The sequence below is a fragment of the Rutidosis leptorrhynchoides genome, chromosome 3 (genome assembly GCF_046630445.1).
Source record: "Rutidosis leptorrhynchoides isolate AG116_Rl617_1_P2 chromosome 3, CSIRO_AGI_Rlap_v1, whole genome shotgun sequence".
Classification (NCBI taxonomy): domain Eukaryota; kingdom Viridiplantae; phylum Streptophyta; class Magnoliopsida; order Asterales; family Asteraceae; genus Rutidosis; species Rutidosis leptorrhynchoides.
In genome coordinates this window covers 600,740,954-600,757,318 of record NC_092335.1, presented here as the reverse complement: position 1 = coordinate 600,757,318, position 16,365 = coordinate 600,740,954, and the positions used below count along the sequence as shown (strand labels likewise).

General features: G+C 33.3%; 1 protein-coding gene across 3 annotated transcripts; it reads left to right on the top strand.

Moving 5' to 3' along the window:
* The first annotated feature begins 6,894 nt into the window (after positions 1–6,894).
* LOC139898820 (F-box protein FBW2) lies at positions 6,895–10,210 on the top strand. Of its 3 annotated transcripts, none has more exons than XM_071881603.1 (3): positions 6,895–7,417; positions 8,318–8,639; positions 9,323–10,210. In XM_071881603.1, exons 2-3 carry the CDS (start codon positions 8,332–8,334, stop codon positions 9,942–9,944), a joined length of 930 nt encoding a protein of 309 aa, XP_071737704.1. In that variant the 5' UTR covers positions 6,895–7,417; positions 8,318–8,331; the 3' UTR covers positions 9,945–10,210. The 3 variants fall into 3 exon arrangements, with proteins under 3 accessions (XP_071737704.1, XP_071737703.1, XP_071737702.1); XM_071881602.1 differs by having other exon boundaries at positions 6,895–7,422; XM_071881601.1 differs by having other exon boundaries at positions 6,896–7,422; positions 8,309–8,639.
* Positions 10,211–16,365: the final 6,155 nt, after the last annotated feature.

Below are 16,365 nucleotides of genomic sequence, written 5' to 3'. Positions count from 1 at the left end.
GATGGCGTGGTCTGTTGTTTAGACGGTGGGGGTGACGAAACTTGTTGTTTAACAGTTTGTCGACGACTAAGGGGAACATATTTTGGCACACTCCCAGAATTAGAACCCTCACCCTTTGGTGGAAGTTCGACTTTAGAATCAACAAGCTCTGAGATTGATACTTCACTTACTTTCACAAACTTAACAGGTGATAACGGAGTGTTCTTCTTTCTAGTCTGTTTACGTTTTCCAACCCTCTTCATCGGAATTTTTTGACCATCACTCTACCTTCGAGCATGCTTAGGATTTTTTCAGAATAGTGATCGGTTTAGTCACAAGCTTAAAGGGTTTGTTGTCCTTGTCTCTGTCGATATCAGTATCGAACTCTGTCTCATAGACAGCTTCTACTAGTTTCTTATTCTGAACATCCTCACTTTTAGTCTTAACAGTTGTATCTTTAGACACATCATACTGTTGTTCCACAATCTCATCCTTACTCTTTTCACTAGGTTTCACAATAAACTCATTCCTAAGAGGTGGAGCTACCTGATTGTAACCTAGACCTTTCTGTTTATCATTCCTAGGAGGATTAAAAGTCTGCTTAACATACGCTATTTTCTGTCAGTTGTCAATCCTAGCCTTTTTCGATTCAAACTTCAACTTAAACGAAGCCCTCGCTTATTAATTACCTTCTCATCATCTATGATAGTAGCCTTTAAATGACCTATTTGATTTTCTAGAGTCTTAATGGCATCTAAATACTCCTTCTGCTTATTAAGGTAATAAACTGCATCCTGGTAGTTCTTTTTGTTTGTCTGATTTTCTAAACTCAAATTTTTAAGCTCAAGTCTAAGTTTAGGACAATTTTCACAAGTAATAGGAATTTCACTAAGCTTAGAAATTACACATTCAAGTCTAGCTATTTCCTTTTCAAAGTCAAAGCATTTAGAACAAACAGACTGAGATTCAGCACATACCTTATCATTGGTAGAAGTGTTGGCCGTGAAAGCATAATCGTTCCGACCATTCGGTGAATCTGCATCTGATTCTGATTCGGACTCCGAGCTTGTGCTGTCAGAATAATCAGCATCATAACCTCCCGTGCCTTCAACCTTAGCAGCACTATCAGAACCTTTCACAGTAACAATCTTCTCATCAGTACCTGTAAAATCACTTGTAATTAAATGCTCTAATTCTTTCCTGAACCAGGTACCAGTATGACAACTCATTCCCAATGATTTATCATAATCGGAAGAATTAGTTGTAAACTCAAGATCTGATAAATCATTAGCTTGACGGAACTTATCATACAGACGATCTTGAATTCTCTTCCTGAGACACATCTTCATAACTTCTTCAGCTCTTTTCAATCTAGCATCACACTTACAAACATAGCATTTGAAATTAGGATTATCCTTACCTACACAACCGGCTCTCATTCTTGTAACTCTTTCTTCCTCAATTTCAGCTTCAGTTTTACCAACAAAAACCACATTAGCTCTATCAGTCTCAACTGAAATAGACCAGTCACAAACTTCATCAGCATAGGTAGTAGTCAAGGCTTTAGATTGACTACTAGCAGTAGTATCCTTCGAGATCTCCTCAACTGGAACGGTGTACCTAGCGTTAGCTTCAATAGGTGTATTATGAAACGGATTATGAAAACTAGGCTTAGCAGGTCTTGTGCACGTTCTCTTGAAGTGGCCCAGCTCATCGCAGTTATGACATCTAACCTTGGACATATCAAAACCAAACTTAGTATTTCTATTGACGCTCAACATTTTCTGACCTGTTTTCTTCAAGTATTTGTGTGCCCGTCTCACAACACTACCCATATACCACAAAATAGCCATTCTTTCTATCTCATCCTCATCAATTTGATCATAATCCTCATTCTCAAGATGACCATTAACAATTTAACCATTGATCATGTCATTGTATGAATTAACAACAATAGCCGCCAGTGCCATGTCCTCTTTAATCAACTCTAGAGGCCTCTTCTTTATGTTCTCGGTCCTTAGCACTGGTGTCGGACTCTGTTGTATAGGAGAAGAGTCAATCAATTTAGCGGATGAGTCCCGTGCTTGAGATTTAGCATGAAAATAACCAAATATTGGCTGCGGTACCGAAGTCTGAGAAGCATTAGCTGAGATATAGGCTGTCTGCAACGGATCATGAACCCTGAGGAAGACCCAGCAGATGAAGAAGCAGATATAGTTCCAAGCCGTTTTCATTTGGCTTCAACTTGAACATCCTTTTCCATAAGCTTTGAGGTAAAAGCTGTCAGTGTTAGCGTTCGACCTGATGCAATGTACCTTTTCTGAATCTGTTTAATTTTAATATCCCATCTTTCTGGAAGACCATCCTTCAAAACCCTGATAGCCTTAGCATCTGACACTTCAATTCCATAATCATTCATCTCAAAGATAAGAAGGCGGTATCTCGACAAGGTCTGTGCAAGAGTCTCGGAAGGAAGAGCAACAAACACTATCCATTCATCCTTTAAAACCTTACCCTTAGTCACACGATAAGTTGCAGTACCCTCTGTGGCTGACTGAAGAGCAAGCCAAAGTGTGTAGGATGTCTTGTTTCTATTCTTAAACTGCTGAAAGATATCCTTAGACAAGGCCTGAGTAAGCTGTGCATAACATCTACACTCTAAGTTATACTGTTCACGTTCATCTTGATCAAACTGTGATGTTTTTTTCGGTTCACCATCACCCCATTCCGGCCACACATACTCAGTTTTAATAAATTCCCACAACCTAGAGTCAATACCATTCAGATAAATCATGAACCGAGTTTTCCAGTACAAAAAATCTTTAAGGTTCTCAAGTTTTGGAACCTTATTTGAAGTACCTGACTCGCTCTCGAAAAGTAACATTTTCTGTAGTCTAGGTGCTATCACAGGAGCACTGTATTCATTAGCCACTTGTTTATTAGTGTCCGACATTCTGATTAATTAAGTGTGATTAAGAGTAAATTAAATTTCTGGTTAAAAGACACACGGTCGATTGTCTAAGCCACACGGTCAATTGTGTAGGTCATACGGTCGAGTGTCTAAGTCACACGGTCGATCGTCTAACAAAAATGTGGCAGCACTTCATTACAATTGTTCACTTTAGTATTACTACTCCCGCGGTCGAGTGTCAAAGGTCACTCGGTCGATTGTCTAACTCACACGGTCAGGTGTCTGGGCTCACACGATCGATTGACTAGGTGAAACTCACACGTCTTAACAAAGACTTACACGGTCGACTGGCTGGCTCACTCGGTCGATCAAAGCACTCACTCGGTCGAATGTCAAGACTCGCACGGCCGAGTGTGTTCTTAACAATAGCTGGTCGATTTTTAGGGTTTTCTAGAGGAAAATTGATTTTTCGATCGATTTTTGACGAGATCACCAAAACCAAAACGTAGGGAACTTATCTAAACACACAGAAAACACGATTTGACACCAAACACTTATACTATAATGCAAAAACACCGATTAATTATTAAAAACGAATAAAAACACCAAAAACCAAAAAACTTGACCCAAAAACAATTTTGATAAGCAAAACCAGAGACTCCAGCTCTGATACCACTTTGTAGACGTTGTTTGGACGGATCTTAGGTTGCTTATGATCGTGACTAGAGGCGGAATACACCAGAGACGACTAAAACTGAGATACGGGTCGCGTTGGGTTCGTATTGGTCAAATCTAGCGTTTAATATAGATTAGAACGAAGCCTAAAGAGAGATTTCGGTGGTAATTGGTGTTAGGGATCGAATGGAACGGATACCAGTTGATTAGGGTTGATAGAATGTGTAACCTCACAATGGAGGCTTTAACCCGTATATATACTGCATGCCAGACACAGTCGGTCGACTGTGTGAGACAGTCGGTCGACTGAGTAACACAGTCGGTCGAGTGTGTGGACACACTCGGTCGACTGTGTATGCAGTTTAACATATTGATTGTTTAACAAATTAAGCACCCACAACCACATATATAATCAATAGTCACCAATGAACGTTATTACATGACTAAATGTATTAAAACGATAAGCTATCTACGGCTGTGGATTACATGCACCAACAGTTTATATGTTGGTTGGTGGCCTTTCTCAAGCTGATCGCTAGGGGCTTGTGTTTTAATAAAAATTTTGCAGTTCGAAAAGAAGTGGAAAATGGCACCTTTTTATTAATTTATTTTTCAATTTTCATAAGAGCACTAAATTAAAACGAAAACAGACCTCTAACAAGAAGCATAAGTTATATTACAAAGGATTTTAAGTCATAAGTTGTACTTTTTTGCTCAGTTGGTCCCTCTATTATACCCTAAATCGCTAGTTTGGTCCCTTGGTTTTTAATTTGACAATCAGCGTCCCTGAGTTATTTTGATTTGGCAATTAGCGTCCTTCCGTCAACTGGGCATCCAAATTGGACGTTAACTCCCATCACGTGAGTTGCATGTGAGGGTAAGTTCGTCTTTTTACTCATTTTTTCTCTAAAAATGAGGGACCACCGGCGCAAAAAGTTTTATAATTTATATTTTTTTCACTTATAAATCTATAAAAATAAAATCTATTTTCATAATCATTTATTTTATCATCTAAACTAAAAAAAAAAAAAAAAAAAACACTTCGTTCAATTAAACACTACATCCTCAATTAAACACTTCAACCATCATCATCGCCGTCAACAATCATCATCACCAACAACCTTCATCGCCGCCAACACTTCAACCACCATCATCGCCGCCAACAACCTTCATCGCCGTCATCGCCGTCATCAACAAACCATCACCAACAATAATCTGATCTAATATGTCGATTAAAAGAGGGTTTAGTCACGGGTGGTTTATATCAAAAATGAAAACCTGCAAGTAGTGTAGATCTAAAATCGAAACCTGCAAGTGAGATGATTTATGCAAGTGGGATGAAGAAGATTCTTGTCGTCGTTGAAATATATGTTGATTGTGAAAATGAAATCGTTGCGCACTTGAAACCAACCAATCTGCATCTGGGATTGGTGAAGAATATTGAATATCAGTAATTTATCGTTATTTCTTAGCAATTATAAATTATAATCCTTTTATATGATATGATATGATTGGGTTGGATCTATATGTATTACCTGTATATGTGTTTCAAATAGAGAGCTTTGTTTGAAAAATAGTTAGTAAAGATGATGAAAGGTCAGGTAGTGACCCCCTCTGTACATACATATATACGGGTATATTATCTATATACAGTGCATATTTTTCTCTACATATCTTTAGATGATGAATTTATTTGAGAAAAAACGTGTGTGTTACTAATTTTGAATCGAATTTAATTACTAAGTTTAATTGTTGGGTGGTCTGATTGTTGAAACGAATGCAGAGCTTTTGTATGAACACACCTAAATTTAGTAGTTTGCATGTGTTTGGATTTAATGAGTTCATATGTATATGTAAATTAAAGATGAAGATAAAAATGAAGATAAAGATGAATATAGCTTTTTATTTTTGTTTTTAAAATTTTAAATTAAAAATATATAAATCATTATTGCACTGGTGGTCCTTCGCTTTTAGTGAAAAAGATTAAAAAGACGATTATACCCTCACATGCATTGCACATGACAAGGGGTAACGGACTTTTTTAACAGAAATTTGACGGAGGGACGCTGATTGCCAAATCAAAATAACTCAGGGACGCTGATTGCCAAATTAAAAACCGAGGGACCAAACTAGCGATTTGAGGTATAATAGAGGGACCAACTGGGCAAAAAATTCCATAAGTTGCAACCCAAAACACTACTAATATACTTTAAATCAAGAAGAAGATAGTTTAACCAATATATATATATATATATATATATATATATATATATATATATATATATATATATATATATATATATATATATATAGGGGCAGGATCAATGGGGAAGTAACCAATCGGGGGAAGCGGGGGGAAGCAAATTTTTTTTTTTCGTTTTTTTTTTGAATTTTTTTTTCCGGCATCAAGATCACACGAAAATATGAACATTTAGAAGAGACACCTCGTGATGAATGTTATTATTTAGGCGGGAAAACGATCGACAAAAATAACATTCAAGATAATATTGTTCGTGAAGAATATGAACGTTTTTTTTCTTCCATGTTTTGTGAAGTAAAATTTAGCCCGATTTAGAGTTTAGGGTTTAGGGTTTAGGGTTTAGGGTTTGGTGTTTTGGGTTTATTCCATAAACCCAAAACACCAAACCCTAAACTCTAAACCGTTCGTGTTAAAAACTCAATCTAAATCCTAAATCTAAACCCTAAATCTAAACCCTAAACCCTAAATTTCTAAACCCTAATATCTAAACCCTATAAACCCTAATATCTAAACCCTAATATCTAAACCCCAATAGCTAAAACCTCAAAATACGCTCGAAAAACACGATAATTGTTATATATTACTTCTTCGAGCGTTTTCGCGCCAAAATAAAAACATTTATCACAAAGTGTCTCTACTAAATGTTCATATTTTCATCTCATCTATAATGTTCGTGAACAAAGTTTTTTCAAAAAACGAAAAAAAAAAGTTTTTGCTTCACCCCGAATGGTTACTTCCCTCTTGATCCTACTATATATATATATATATATATATATATATATATATATATATATATATATATATATATATATATATATATATATATATATATATAAAATCGAACAAAACGCTCTTCGGCACCTCTATATTGTTGTATAGTTTTTGTTTCACACTCCACCCCACCTTCTCATTTAAGTCTATACGCGTTATTGTAAAGGTTCTAAAAAGCAAAACGAAACATAAACGACATGAATACATAGTCGTCAATGTTTGACGTTTATATTTGAAAAACAGTCAAAACTTTAACATTAATTTATTAGGCACACACAAAAGCTAGCATTTTTCTACCTTGAAACAAGCATATAAATTTTGTTTCACACTCCACCCCCACTACCTCCTCATTTATCTCTACAATTCCCTTTTCAACAACCAATAAAACAATAAATATTTCATCAAAACTTGTACATAATGCATCAACACTTGTACTTTACTATGTATTTCAAGATTTTAAGTGTGGATGTAACACAAGTTCAATAAATCACCACCTACTCCTCTCAGAGGAACAATTCTTTTTGGTATCATTCAATCACTAAAATTCAGAATACAACTTCTATCTATCTTCACAAGTCACAAATACAACACAAAATTTGTTTTTACTTTTGTGGCTTCTTTCACATTTTAAAACCCCCTGTTTTTCTTGTTGAGTTTCTGCTCATTTTTCTTAACCATATCTTGATTTCTTTTAACTTTATCTTTCTTTCTTCATGTCTTGCAAGTAAACCTCATGTGTTTTTGGCATACTATGTAGTTTTGTTTGATTTCATCATTACAGAGTATTACAGAAGATACCATTACCAGCACACATTCTGCTTGTAAGGTAATAGATCTAATTATTTTGTATTATTTATAAGTCATTTGGGTTCTTTATTTATGATCAAAATCTATACTTTTGGCTATAATTAAATGGGTATATATTCTTTTTTTGCTTTCTGTACAAATCTTGAAATAAAGAAGGCATTTAATTAGTTTTGAGATGGAAATGTAAATATTCTTGATTTGCCATTCATTGATTGTTGATATGAAAGGTAATTTGTATGAAACTTCACCTATTGTGCTTAATAAGTTAAAAAGTTTGAGTCTTTGTTATTTAATTATAGATCTCATGTGTGAATCTCTTGTTTCCACCCTAAAGATGGGATTTTTATTATGTACTTCAATTAATAAATGATCCCTTTTTGGTGGATTTAGTTCTGTCAAAGTCCTAATCTTTAATTGGATATATTTAATTATGAAAATCGAGATTTTTATATGACCCTCGTGCTGTTAATGCTCCAGTCTTTGTCTAGTTTTAGTAAAGTATTTATTATCTATTGTGGCTACCAACTACTCTTGAATTTGAGATCTCTCTAGCATTTTGAAAACACAGGTCAAGATTTGACCTTTTTGACCCATTAACAATACATAATTGCTTGTGAATGTTACAAAGATCCAATCTTTATTCCACAAATTGGAAGCCTAAGAAAGTATCTTATATTTTTACCTTGTTTGACTTTTGCTTGACTAATTCCACAGTTATTACATCTGTAAAGGAAAACATTTCAATCCCAATTTAACTACTTAAACTAGTACTTACTAGTATAGTTATGCTAAAAAGCCAAAAACTTGATTGTGAATTTTGTATTTTACACATACTAAGTTTGACTTGTAATATTCTTCAATGTGAACCATTCATTGAGCCTTTCTTTTTTATATTTAATTTATAGTTTTTTTAGGAAACAAGAAATAAATGGAAGGAGGTGTGAATTTGAGGAACTGGGCAGATCTGCTGCCTGATGCACTTGGATTAATCTTTAGCAACTTGTCTCTTCAAGAAACACTAACAATTGTCCCAAGAGTATGCAAATCTTGGAATCAAGCAGTTTTGGGTCCTTACTGTTGGCAACACATAAACATTCTTGATTGGAGTTATCGTTCAAACCCCGATCATATTGAACCAATGCTTCGACTACTTGTTACCCGAAGTGGCGGGGCCCTTCGTGAGATCACCGTCTCAGGCATCCTCAGTGATCTCACATTCTCATTTGTTGCAGATCAGTAAGTCACACTATTTTCTTAGTACAAATTAAAATTAGAGTGCTAAACGTAGCTTTAAAGTCAGTTGAATTAATTGCAATGTATAAATATATATATTTGTTTAAAAAACTGACTTACCTTATTTAGTTTTGGTATTAGTATTTATTGATGGTAACTTAAAATTGTAAATATGGAATTAAGTTATAAATGGTAAGATTAAACATAGCCCTAAGTGTTACGATTAACACTGTCCTTTAAAATTTGGGGTAAGTTTTTGGATGTGGGGTTTAAAAGAGCTATCTTTCGTAGTATATAATGATATTTGAATGTGCCTTTTGAATGCGGTTATGTTTTATACGTTGTATTTAGTATTTATAATATTGAATGTACATTATGAAAGTGATTATCTAGACTGTATAGAGTCGAATAAATAGTTTTGAATCTCTTGCATAATTCAAAAGTAAATTTCCTAAAAATCAAGTTGTTATTAAAACCCTAGAAAAACATAAATAGAAAATCTAGAATTAAGTTAATTATCGAATGCTAGAAATTAAAATTAACTGTACCCTCTTTTTAAGTAGAAGAAACACATCCGAAATCTCATATATTATTACAGCTGATTATCTGATTCTGATTATTCCCTTTGTGTGTTTCTGATATATAATTCTGTTTCATTTTTGGGGCGTCCTCTTTTTCCATATTAGCGCACGCTCGTTGCAAAAGTTGCAGATTCCACGATGTAACATTAGCGATTCAGTTGTCGAACAACTATCAAGCAAGCTTTCGGCTGTCACTTTCATGGACTTAAGTTACTGCTGCAAAATCAGCGGTCGTGCGTTATCTGCGATAGGAAAATCTTGCAAGTCGCTTGTCGGATTTCGTCGAAACATGCACCCGATCGACGTACAAGATCGACGTACGCAGGCCGAGGAGGCTGTCGCAATTGCCGCCACCATGTCCAAATTGAAGCACCTTGAAATGGCGTATAATTGTATCGACACCAAAAGTGTAGTCGAGATTATAAACAAGTGCGACGAGCTTGAGTTTTTGGATGTACGAGGATGTTGGGATGTGAAACTCGATCAAGATTGGCTTGAAAAAAGAGGTCGAAAAGTTAAAGTGTTGGGCCCACATGTTGTTGATCAGTTTGAGGGTCATAGTTGCTCGGATTATTCGGATTCTGACTCGTTTTATGATTATGAAAGTTTGGATGATGGATTATGGGATGATGATGATGTGGATGATGATGAAGATCGGGTCGGGTCGAGGTTAGAACTAAGGTTTTATGAAGGGTTTAATGAGAATTATGTGAATGGTTGGGTTTGAGGTTTTATGGGAAAAGAAATATTATATCCTCCTAAAGTGATTTTTATAAAATTATCTAAAAGTGACATATTGGCAAAATTAAACAAATTGTTTTATTTAGCCAATTGTTATATTTGGAAAATGTTCAGAGGTAACTTTAGAAGGATATAATGTTTACTTTTCTGGTAACTTGTTTCCATAGACGTGAACTTGTGTTGTATGCGAGTTATATTTTATAAAATAATCTATCATGATTGAATGTTATTTGAAGTTATATTTGTCTACTGATGAGCTTTGTATTTTATGGAATTTCCATATTTTTAAAAACAAAAATGACTCGATGTTAACGTGCTTGATTGAATTGTATCATGTCCAATGTGCAGTATGAGTACATTGTCATGGTTTGGTAACTTGGGTACTTGGTTAGAACTATGAGTTATTTTTTTAATTATTTTCATTGATACGGGCTGTATAACTAATGTTAACTCTTTGTAAAGAGTAACATTTCAAGTATTTTGATAAATTCATTAAGCTTGTACATTTGGTGCTTGTATTGTATAAGGTGGGCACACAAGCTTCTAGGAGCTTATAGAAACTTAAGGTGCGTTTGTTTGCCTCTGAATAGAATGGTTCAGTGCTGAATGCTAAACCATTCAACATTCAGTGCGTTTGTTTCTGACATCTGAATGACATATGCTGCTAAATGGTTCAGAATTCAGTGCTGAATGATTCAGAGACGAAACACTCTCTTAACCATTAAGAGCCTAAATTTTATGTACTACCTCCGTCTCATTTCAATAGGGCAGTATTCTATTTTGGGCTGTCACATTCTAATAGTCCACTTCCATAAATAGAAAGGAAAGAAGATATTTCATTGGTGAATCTGGAGAGAGAAGATATTTCATTGGTGGAGAAATGAAGCCAGTGGGATTTCTTAAAACTGCGTGTTTTTTTGTCTGTGGACTATTGGAATGAGACGGAGGGAGTAATTTTCTCCTCAAATCATATCCTGAACACTTAACTAACAAGTATATTGAATATTTTATTCATTATAAACTTTGATAAGGTAATATTACTCAGTTTACATCGTTCAATCTAAATGATTATCAAATAGCTTATTTTCATTCAGAACAAACTTTATTCAGAGATTTTGAATCATTCAGATTCTGAACCATTCAGCGCTAAATCATTCAGTTTTATCAAACGCACCCTTAAGCTTATCTTTTTAATAAGCTTCTGTTAGACGGATTAGGTTAGGCCCAAGTTTAGGGTTATATGTACTCTATAAATAATGTTCGATGTCATCAATAATACTTACGGGATTCACTGTGTAACAGCTTCAGCTTCTAGCCTTGTTTGGTAGATAAATTTTTCAGAGCTTATGAAAAAAATAAGCTTTAGAAAAATATGCTAGTTAAAATAGTTTTGACTATAAGCTAGGAAGCTTATGAAAGTAAATTTACATTATTGGCACTTAAATCATTATTTATCATTTATATATTTTTTTATCATTTTATGTCATTTTATATCATAAGCTTCAGCTATTTTACCAAACGCTTATAAAACATAAGCTTCAACTTCTAGCTTAAAAAATAACCTCCAGCTAGAAATTCCACCACCAGCTACAAACTAGTTTTGTCCACACAGTAACACACCCATAAACTAAAAGATGAAGCTAAAGCTTGGATCTATCCAAATATTTGGTGGATTTTGACAAAATTACGTTCGTCGTACCTGAACTTATATTCAGTATTCTCAGGTCATCCTTAAACTTTTATTTTTGCTGGCGTCGTCCCTTAACTTGTACTTTGTAACTCCGGTCGTCCCTTCGTCTAACTTCCGTTTAAATTTTCTGTTAAGTCATCCCATGTGCTAGGCACATGAGGGTATTTTTGTCTTTTTATCTTTTTCTTCTCTTCACCCTCTTTTCTCCACTTAACTCATATTACCTTTATCCTAAAATCATGAACCCTAATATTTTTACACTAAATTCAAACAATTTAAATTTTCAATTCAATTCAATTCAAAACAAATAAGTAGTACTGTTGTTTAAATTAGAGATGACTAATGATAACTTTTGAAATTGAGAACACAGTTATCTATAAGTTAATTGAATACAAATTGTCACTGGCAAACTTAATTTTAATATAAATGATGACTAACTAGTTGTGGAGCCCTCGCTTCGCGCCGGAGGCTCCGTTTTGAATGCGAGTTTAAAAAAAAGTCTTGATCTATTTTGTAAAAAGAAAAAAATTTCGACATCTAACATTGAAGGGTTGTTCTTTTTGTGAAAGTTGCTTCTTTTAGCATTTTTTTTTTAAAAGTTAGTTGATCTATTTTGTAAAAAAGAATGTTTTTTAACATCTTTTGTTAGCATCGAAGGGTTGTTCCTTTTATGAAAGTTTCCTCTTTTATCGTTGAGAAAGTAAAGATGTAACAACCCAACCCGCTAAGATACGCTAAGATATGAATTAGCAGATACACTAAGATATGAATTTTGTCTATACATTATTCATGCAATAACTGCAGGCAAACGTGTCTAGACTTAAGAATGATAAGCATGTAATTTCTGACAAAAAATGATAAGCAAAACTCGGTAAAAACAGACACGGTCATAGTCCAGACTCACTAATGCATCCTAACAATTACCAGTTAAACACACTAATGCAAATTCTGGTTCCCTATGACCTCAAGCTCTGATACCAACTGTGATGATCCGTCCAAATCCCTTTGGACAAATACATCATTCATCGATTTCACAGTGAGGTACTGACCTCTACATAATACGTTTTGTAAACATTGCATTCTTTTGAAAAGACACACCATAAATGAATATCAAATTCCAAGGTTTTTGACGTCTGATGATTTCTAAATATAGACAAGCACCGTAAATAATAGTTTACAATACTACATCTGTTGATAATGCAGTCAAAATAAGATACATGGTGATGATTTTATGAATGCAACGTTTTCTCGAATAAAGCATGTATGACTTCATGCACATAGCTTGTATCACATATAAGCAAACAGCGAAAACTTCTAGGAACCTAAGAATAAACATGCTTAAAACTGTCAACACAAAGGTTGGTGAGTTCATAGTTTTATTGTTACGCATAATCTGTATATAAAGGTGGATCACAAGACTTCAGTTGTTTCATCCAGAAACGTTTATCAAAATATTCTACAAGATTGAGCACCCTGGTAAATAAACTTTAACGTATATATAATAAGTACCCCTGTTTTAACATACATGCAACCAACTTGTACAATACACACAAACCAACGTGTACTAACCTCAAATAGCATACGTCTGTTTTATAGTTCAGGCTAGAGTTTCTATACCTGGAACAGACGGGGATGTCAAGCCCTATGGATCCATATATAACTACTCGCGCCCACCAGTTCTTATAACCGGCAGTTACTAGTTACCAAAGTTAAGGGATTTTCGGTTCAAACTCGGTGTAGAATTTAGTATGTACTTGTATCCATTGCGTTTAAAATAAAGTGCATGTAATCTCAGCCCAAAAATATATATTGCAAAAGCACTTAAAAAGGGAGCAAATGAAACTCACCTTAGCTGCACATAAGATCATTCACCGAAATGTGACCGAAACTCGGAATGCAAAATAACCGTAGATCTCAACCTAGAGAACATTTGTTGGTCAATATATGTCTAACAAGCTAGGTCAGGTCATAGTGTATCACAATCCTAATGCTCGAGACCGTCAAACAAAAGTTAACAATAGTCATCTCAAAAATCAACCTGACCCAATATGCTCATTAAATCTATACATGTTTATAATATAAGTCATGATAATTGAACGAATTTATAGTTTATCAAACTCAAAATATTATTTATTTCAGGAGCTATGTTATATTTGAATTATCATGGCAATCGAACATATTTTACTATTTCACATAGTTTTCCAATACTTGTAAAATCAGATTATATTGTTTATAAAGCTTTAAAACATGATAAGACAGTCAACTTTAACAATTGTTCAACAAGACGAGATGTGCCTTATATAGAAATTCATTTACTCGATTAGTAATATTTGAAAATCCAAATTATCAATCTTATAAACAAGTTGTTTAAATATCAATTGCAGATTCAAAAGCAATTTTAATTAATGTTAATCATAATTCAGTTCGAAAACACACGATTTCTAAAGGAAAAATTAATAATTTTTCGATAGCTTTCCAACGACATGCATATCATATACCTTATATCAATAACATATGTATCAATTTCGTGATTCATCATACACTATCTATCGACATAATTAAAGCATACTAGCGTGCATAAACATATATACTCGAGCACTAGACAGGGATACACTATTAATATATATAAAAGATAAGATATGAATGCTCACTTATCAATATTGTGATTCAATATTGCAGGAAAGTACGTAGACGCAACGGAGATGATAAACACTAGGTTTGACTTGCGAACAATACCCACGAACATTACCCATAACCTCCATAGCTATAACCCATAGTTTCCTTAATTCTATCCCGCTCGAAAAGCTTGTTTTGAAATCGTTTGGACATAACCTCGTCGTAGTATTTTATGTATAATACTAATAATAATACAAATACTACTAATAATAATAAGATTAATACTAATATTAATCTTTAATAATAATAATAATAATAATAATAATATAATAATAATAATAATAATAATAATAATAATAATAATAATAATAATAATAATAATATAAATAATTATATATATACAGAGGGAGATAGATAGTTGAGATATATGTGAGACGAACCAAAAATGATCGAACTTTTATAGATGTGGCCTATCCAGACACCTCATACGATCGCATGAGATTATAGGGGGATCCTCATGCGATCGCATGACCCCTTGGGACAGCTCACATTCCTTTTGTTTGCTAGTTCGTCGACATATTATTTAATTATATATATTATATATAATTTATATTAATTATATATATATTATATTATATTATCGTGTATAAGTGACTTGTACTTTTAGTTCCGATGACTTGTACGTTGACGCTCGACTAACGTCCTGGTTCCGGTTTTTCGAACATCCTTTTGTACACTTAGAAAACATGTACTTTACGTTTCGCGACGTGTACATTTATCAATAATTAGACTTAATCAATGATAAACTATATTACCCGAAGTATAACTTAATCATTTGAGTGTTTTGGTCATTTGTTTCCTTAAATCAACATCTCATTATCACTTAAAATATAAATAATAATATCAAAACGTTTTATATCTAAATTACTATTATATATTATTACATCGTAAAATATATATTATTTTGAAATATTTATTTAATTATGAAACAATAAACGAGTGCTATAAACCTTTAATATATATATATATATATATATATATATATATATATATATATATATATATATATATATATATATATATATATATATATATATATATATATATATATATATATATATATTTCGAACCCATATATATCTATATATATATATAATATAAACACGTTGCAAGTTATTTTATATATCTAATTCCAAATATAATCAAAAGAAAAAGATTTTCTAAATCGAAGTGGACCTCACAACAAAGACTCGTAACAATCGTAATAGCTATGTGATTGTTAGATGCTATCAAAATATCTTCTACTTCGATCGTTTGATAATATCCTTTAATTCCGTCGATAAACATATAAAACATATATTGAGACAAATACGTTTAATGTAAAGTATTATACACTTAATAATTTGTTAACGTTTTCAAGTTATAATATATATATATATATATATATATATATATATACATATCTTATGTTTACAATCGTTCGTGACTCGTCAAAATTTGGTCGAGGTTAAATGAATACATGAACGCAATTCAAAATGTTTGAGATTTAACTTATCAGACTTTGCTTGTCGTGTCGGAAACATTAAATCATTTAAGGATTAAGTTTAAATTTGGTCGGAAATTTCCGGGTCATCACAGTACCTACCCATTAAAGAAATTTGATCCCGAAATTTGATTGGAATGGTCATGGCTGACAATAAGTATGTTTTCATGACGCATACGAGCTGAAAATTAGAGTTTTATCATCATTGAGTAATATAGATAAAACAATTCAATTTTGTGAAGAGTACGAGTGAAGTTATCACAAAAGAGTGAAATGAATAAATGTAGATTCGTCATATCTTTTGACGTAGATAGGATTGATTTCCGGAGTTCAAGGGATTTAGAGAAAATCTTCGTAATAAGATTTGATTCTTCAGTAATTAAGAAAATTAGGATCTTCTTTGATTAAATGCGATAACCTGTCACGATTGCTCTGTCAGATTTTTCGCTATAAATCCGCTCCATTCGTTTCTTTATTTCCACAGGTCACCTTCTATTCTTCCTCCCTCAACTCATACTTTAAAGTATTCGTCAATATGCTTCATCCAGTTCTGATTCT

Excerpts from the sequence above, each read along its gene's own strand:
- LOC139898820 (XM_071881603.1), top strand. The coding sequence starts at position 8,332 with ATGGAAGGAGGTGTGAATTTGAGGAACTGGGCAGATCTGCTGCCTGAT. Across the intron at positions 8,640-9,322 it reads TTCTCATTTGTTGCAGATCA|CGCACGCTCGTTGCAAAAGT; the intron begins GTAAGTCACACT and ends TTTCCATATTAG.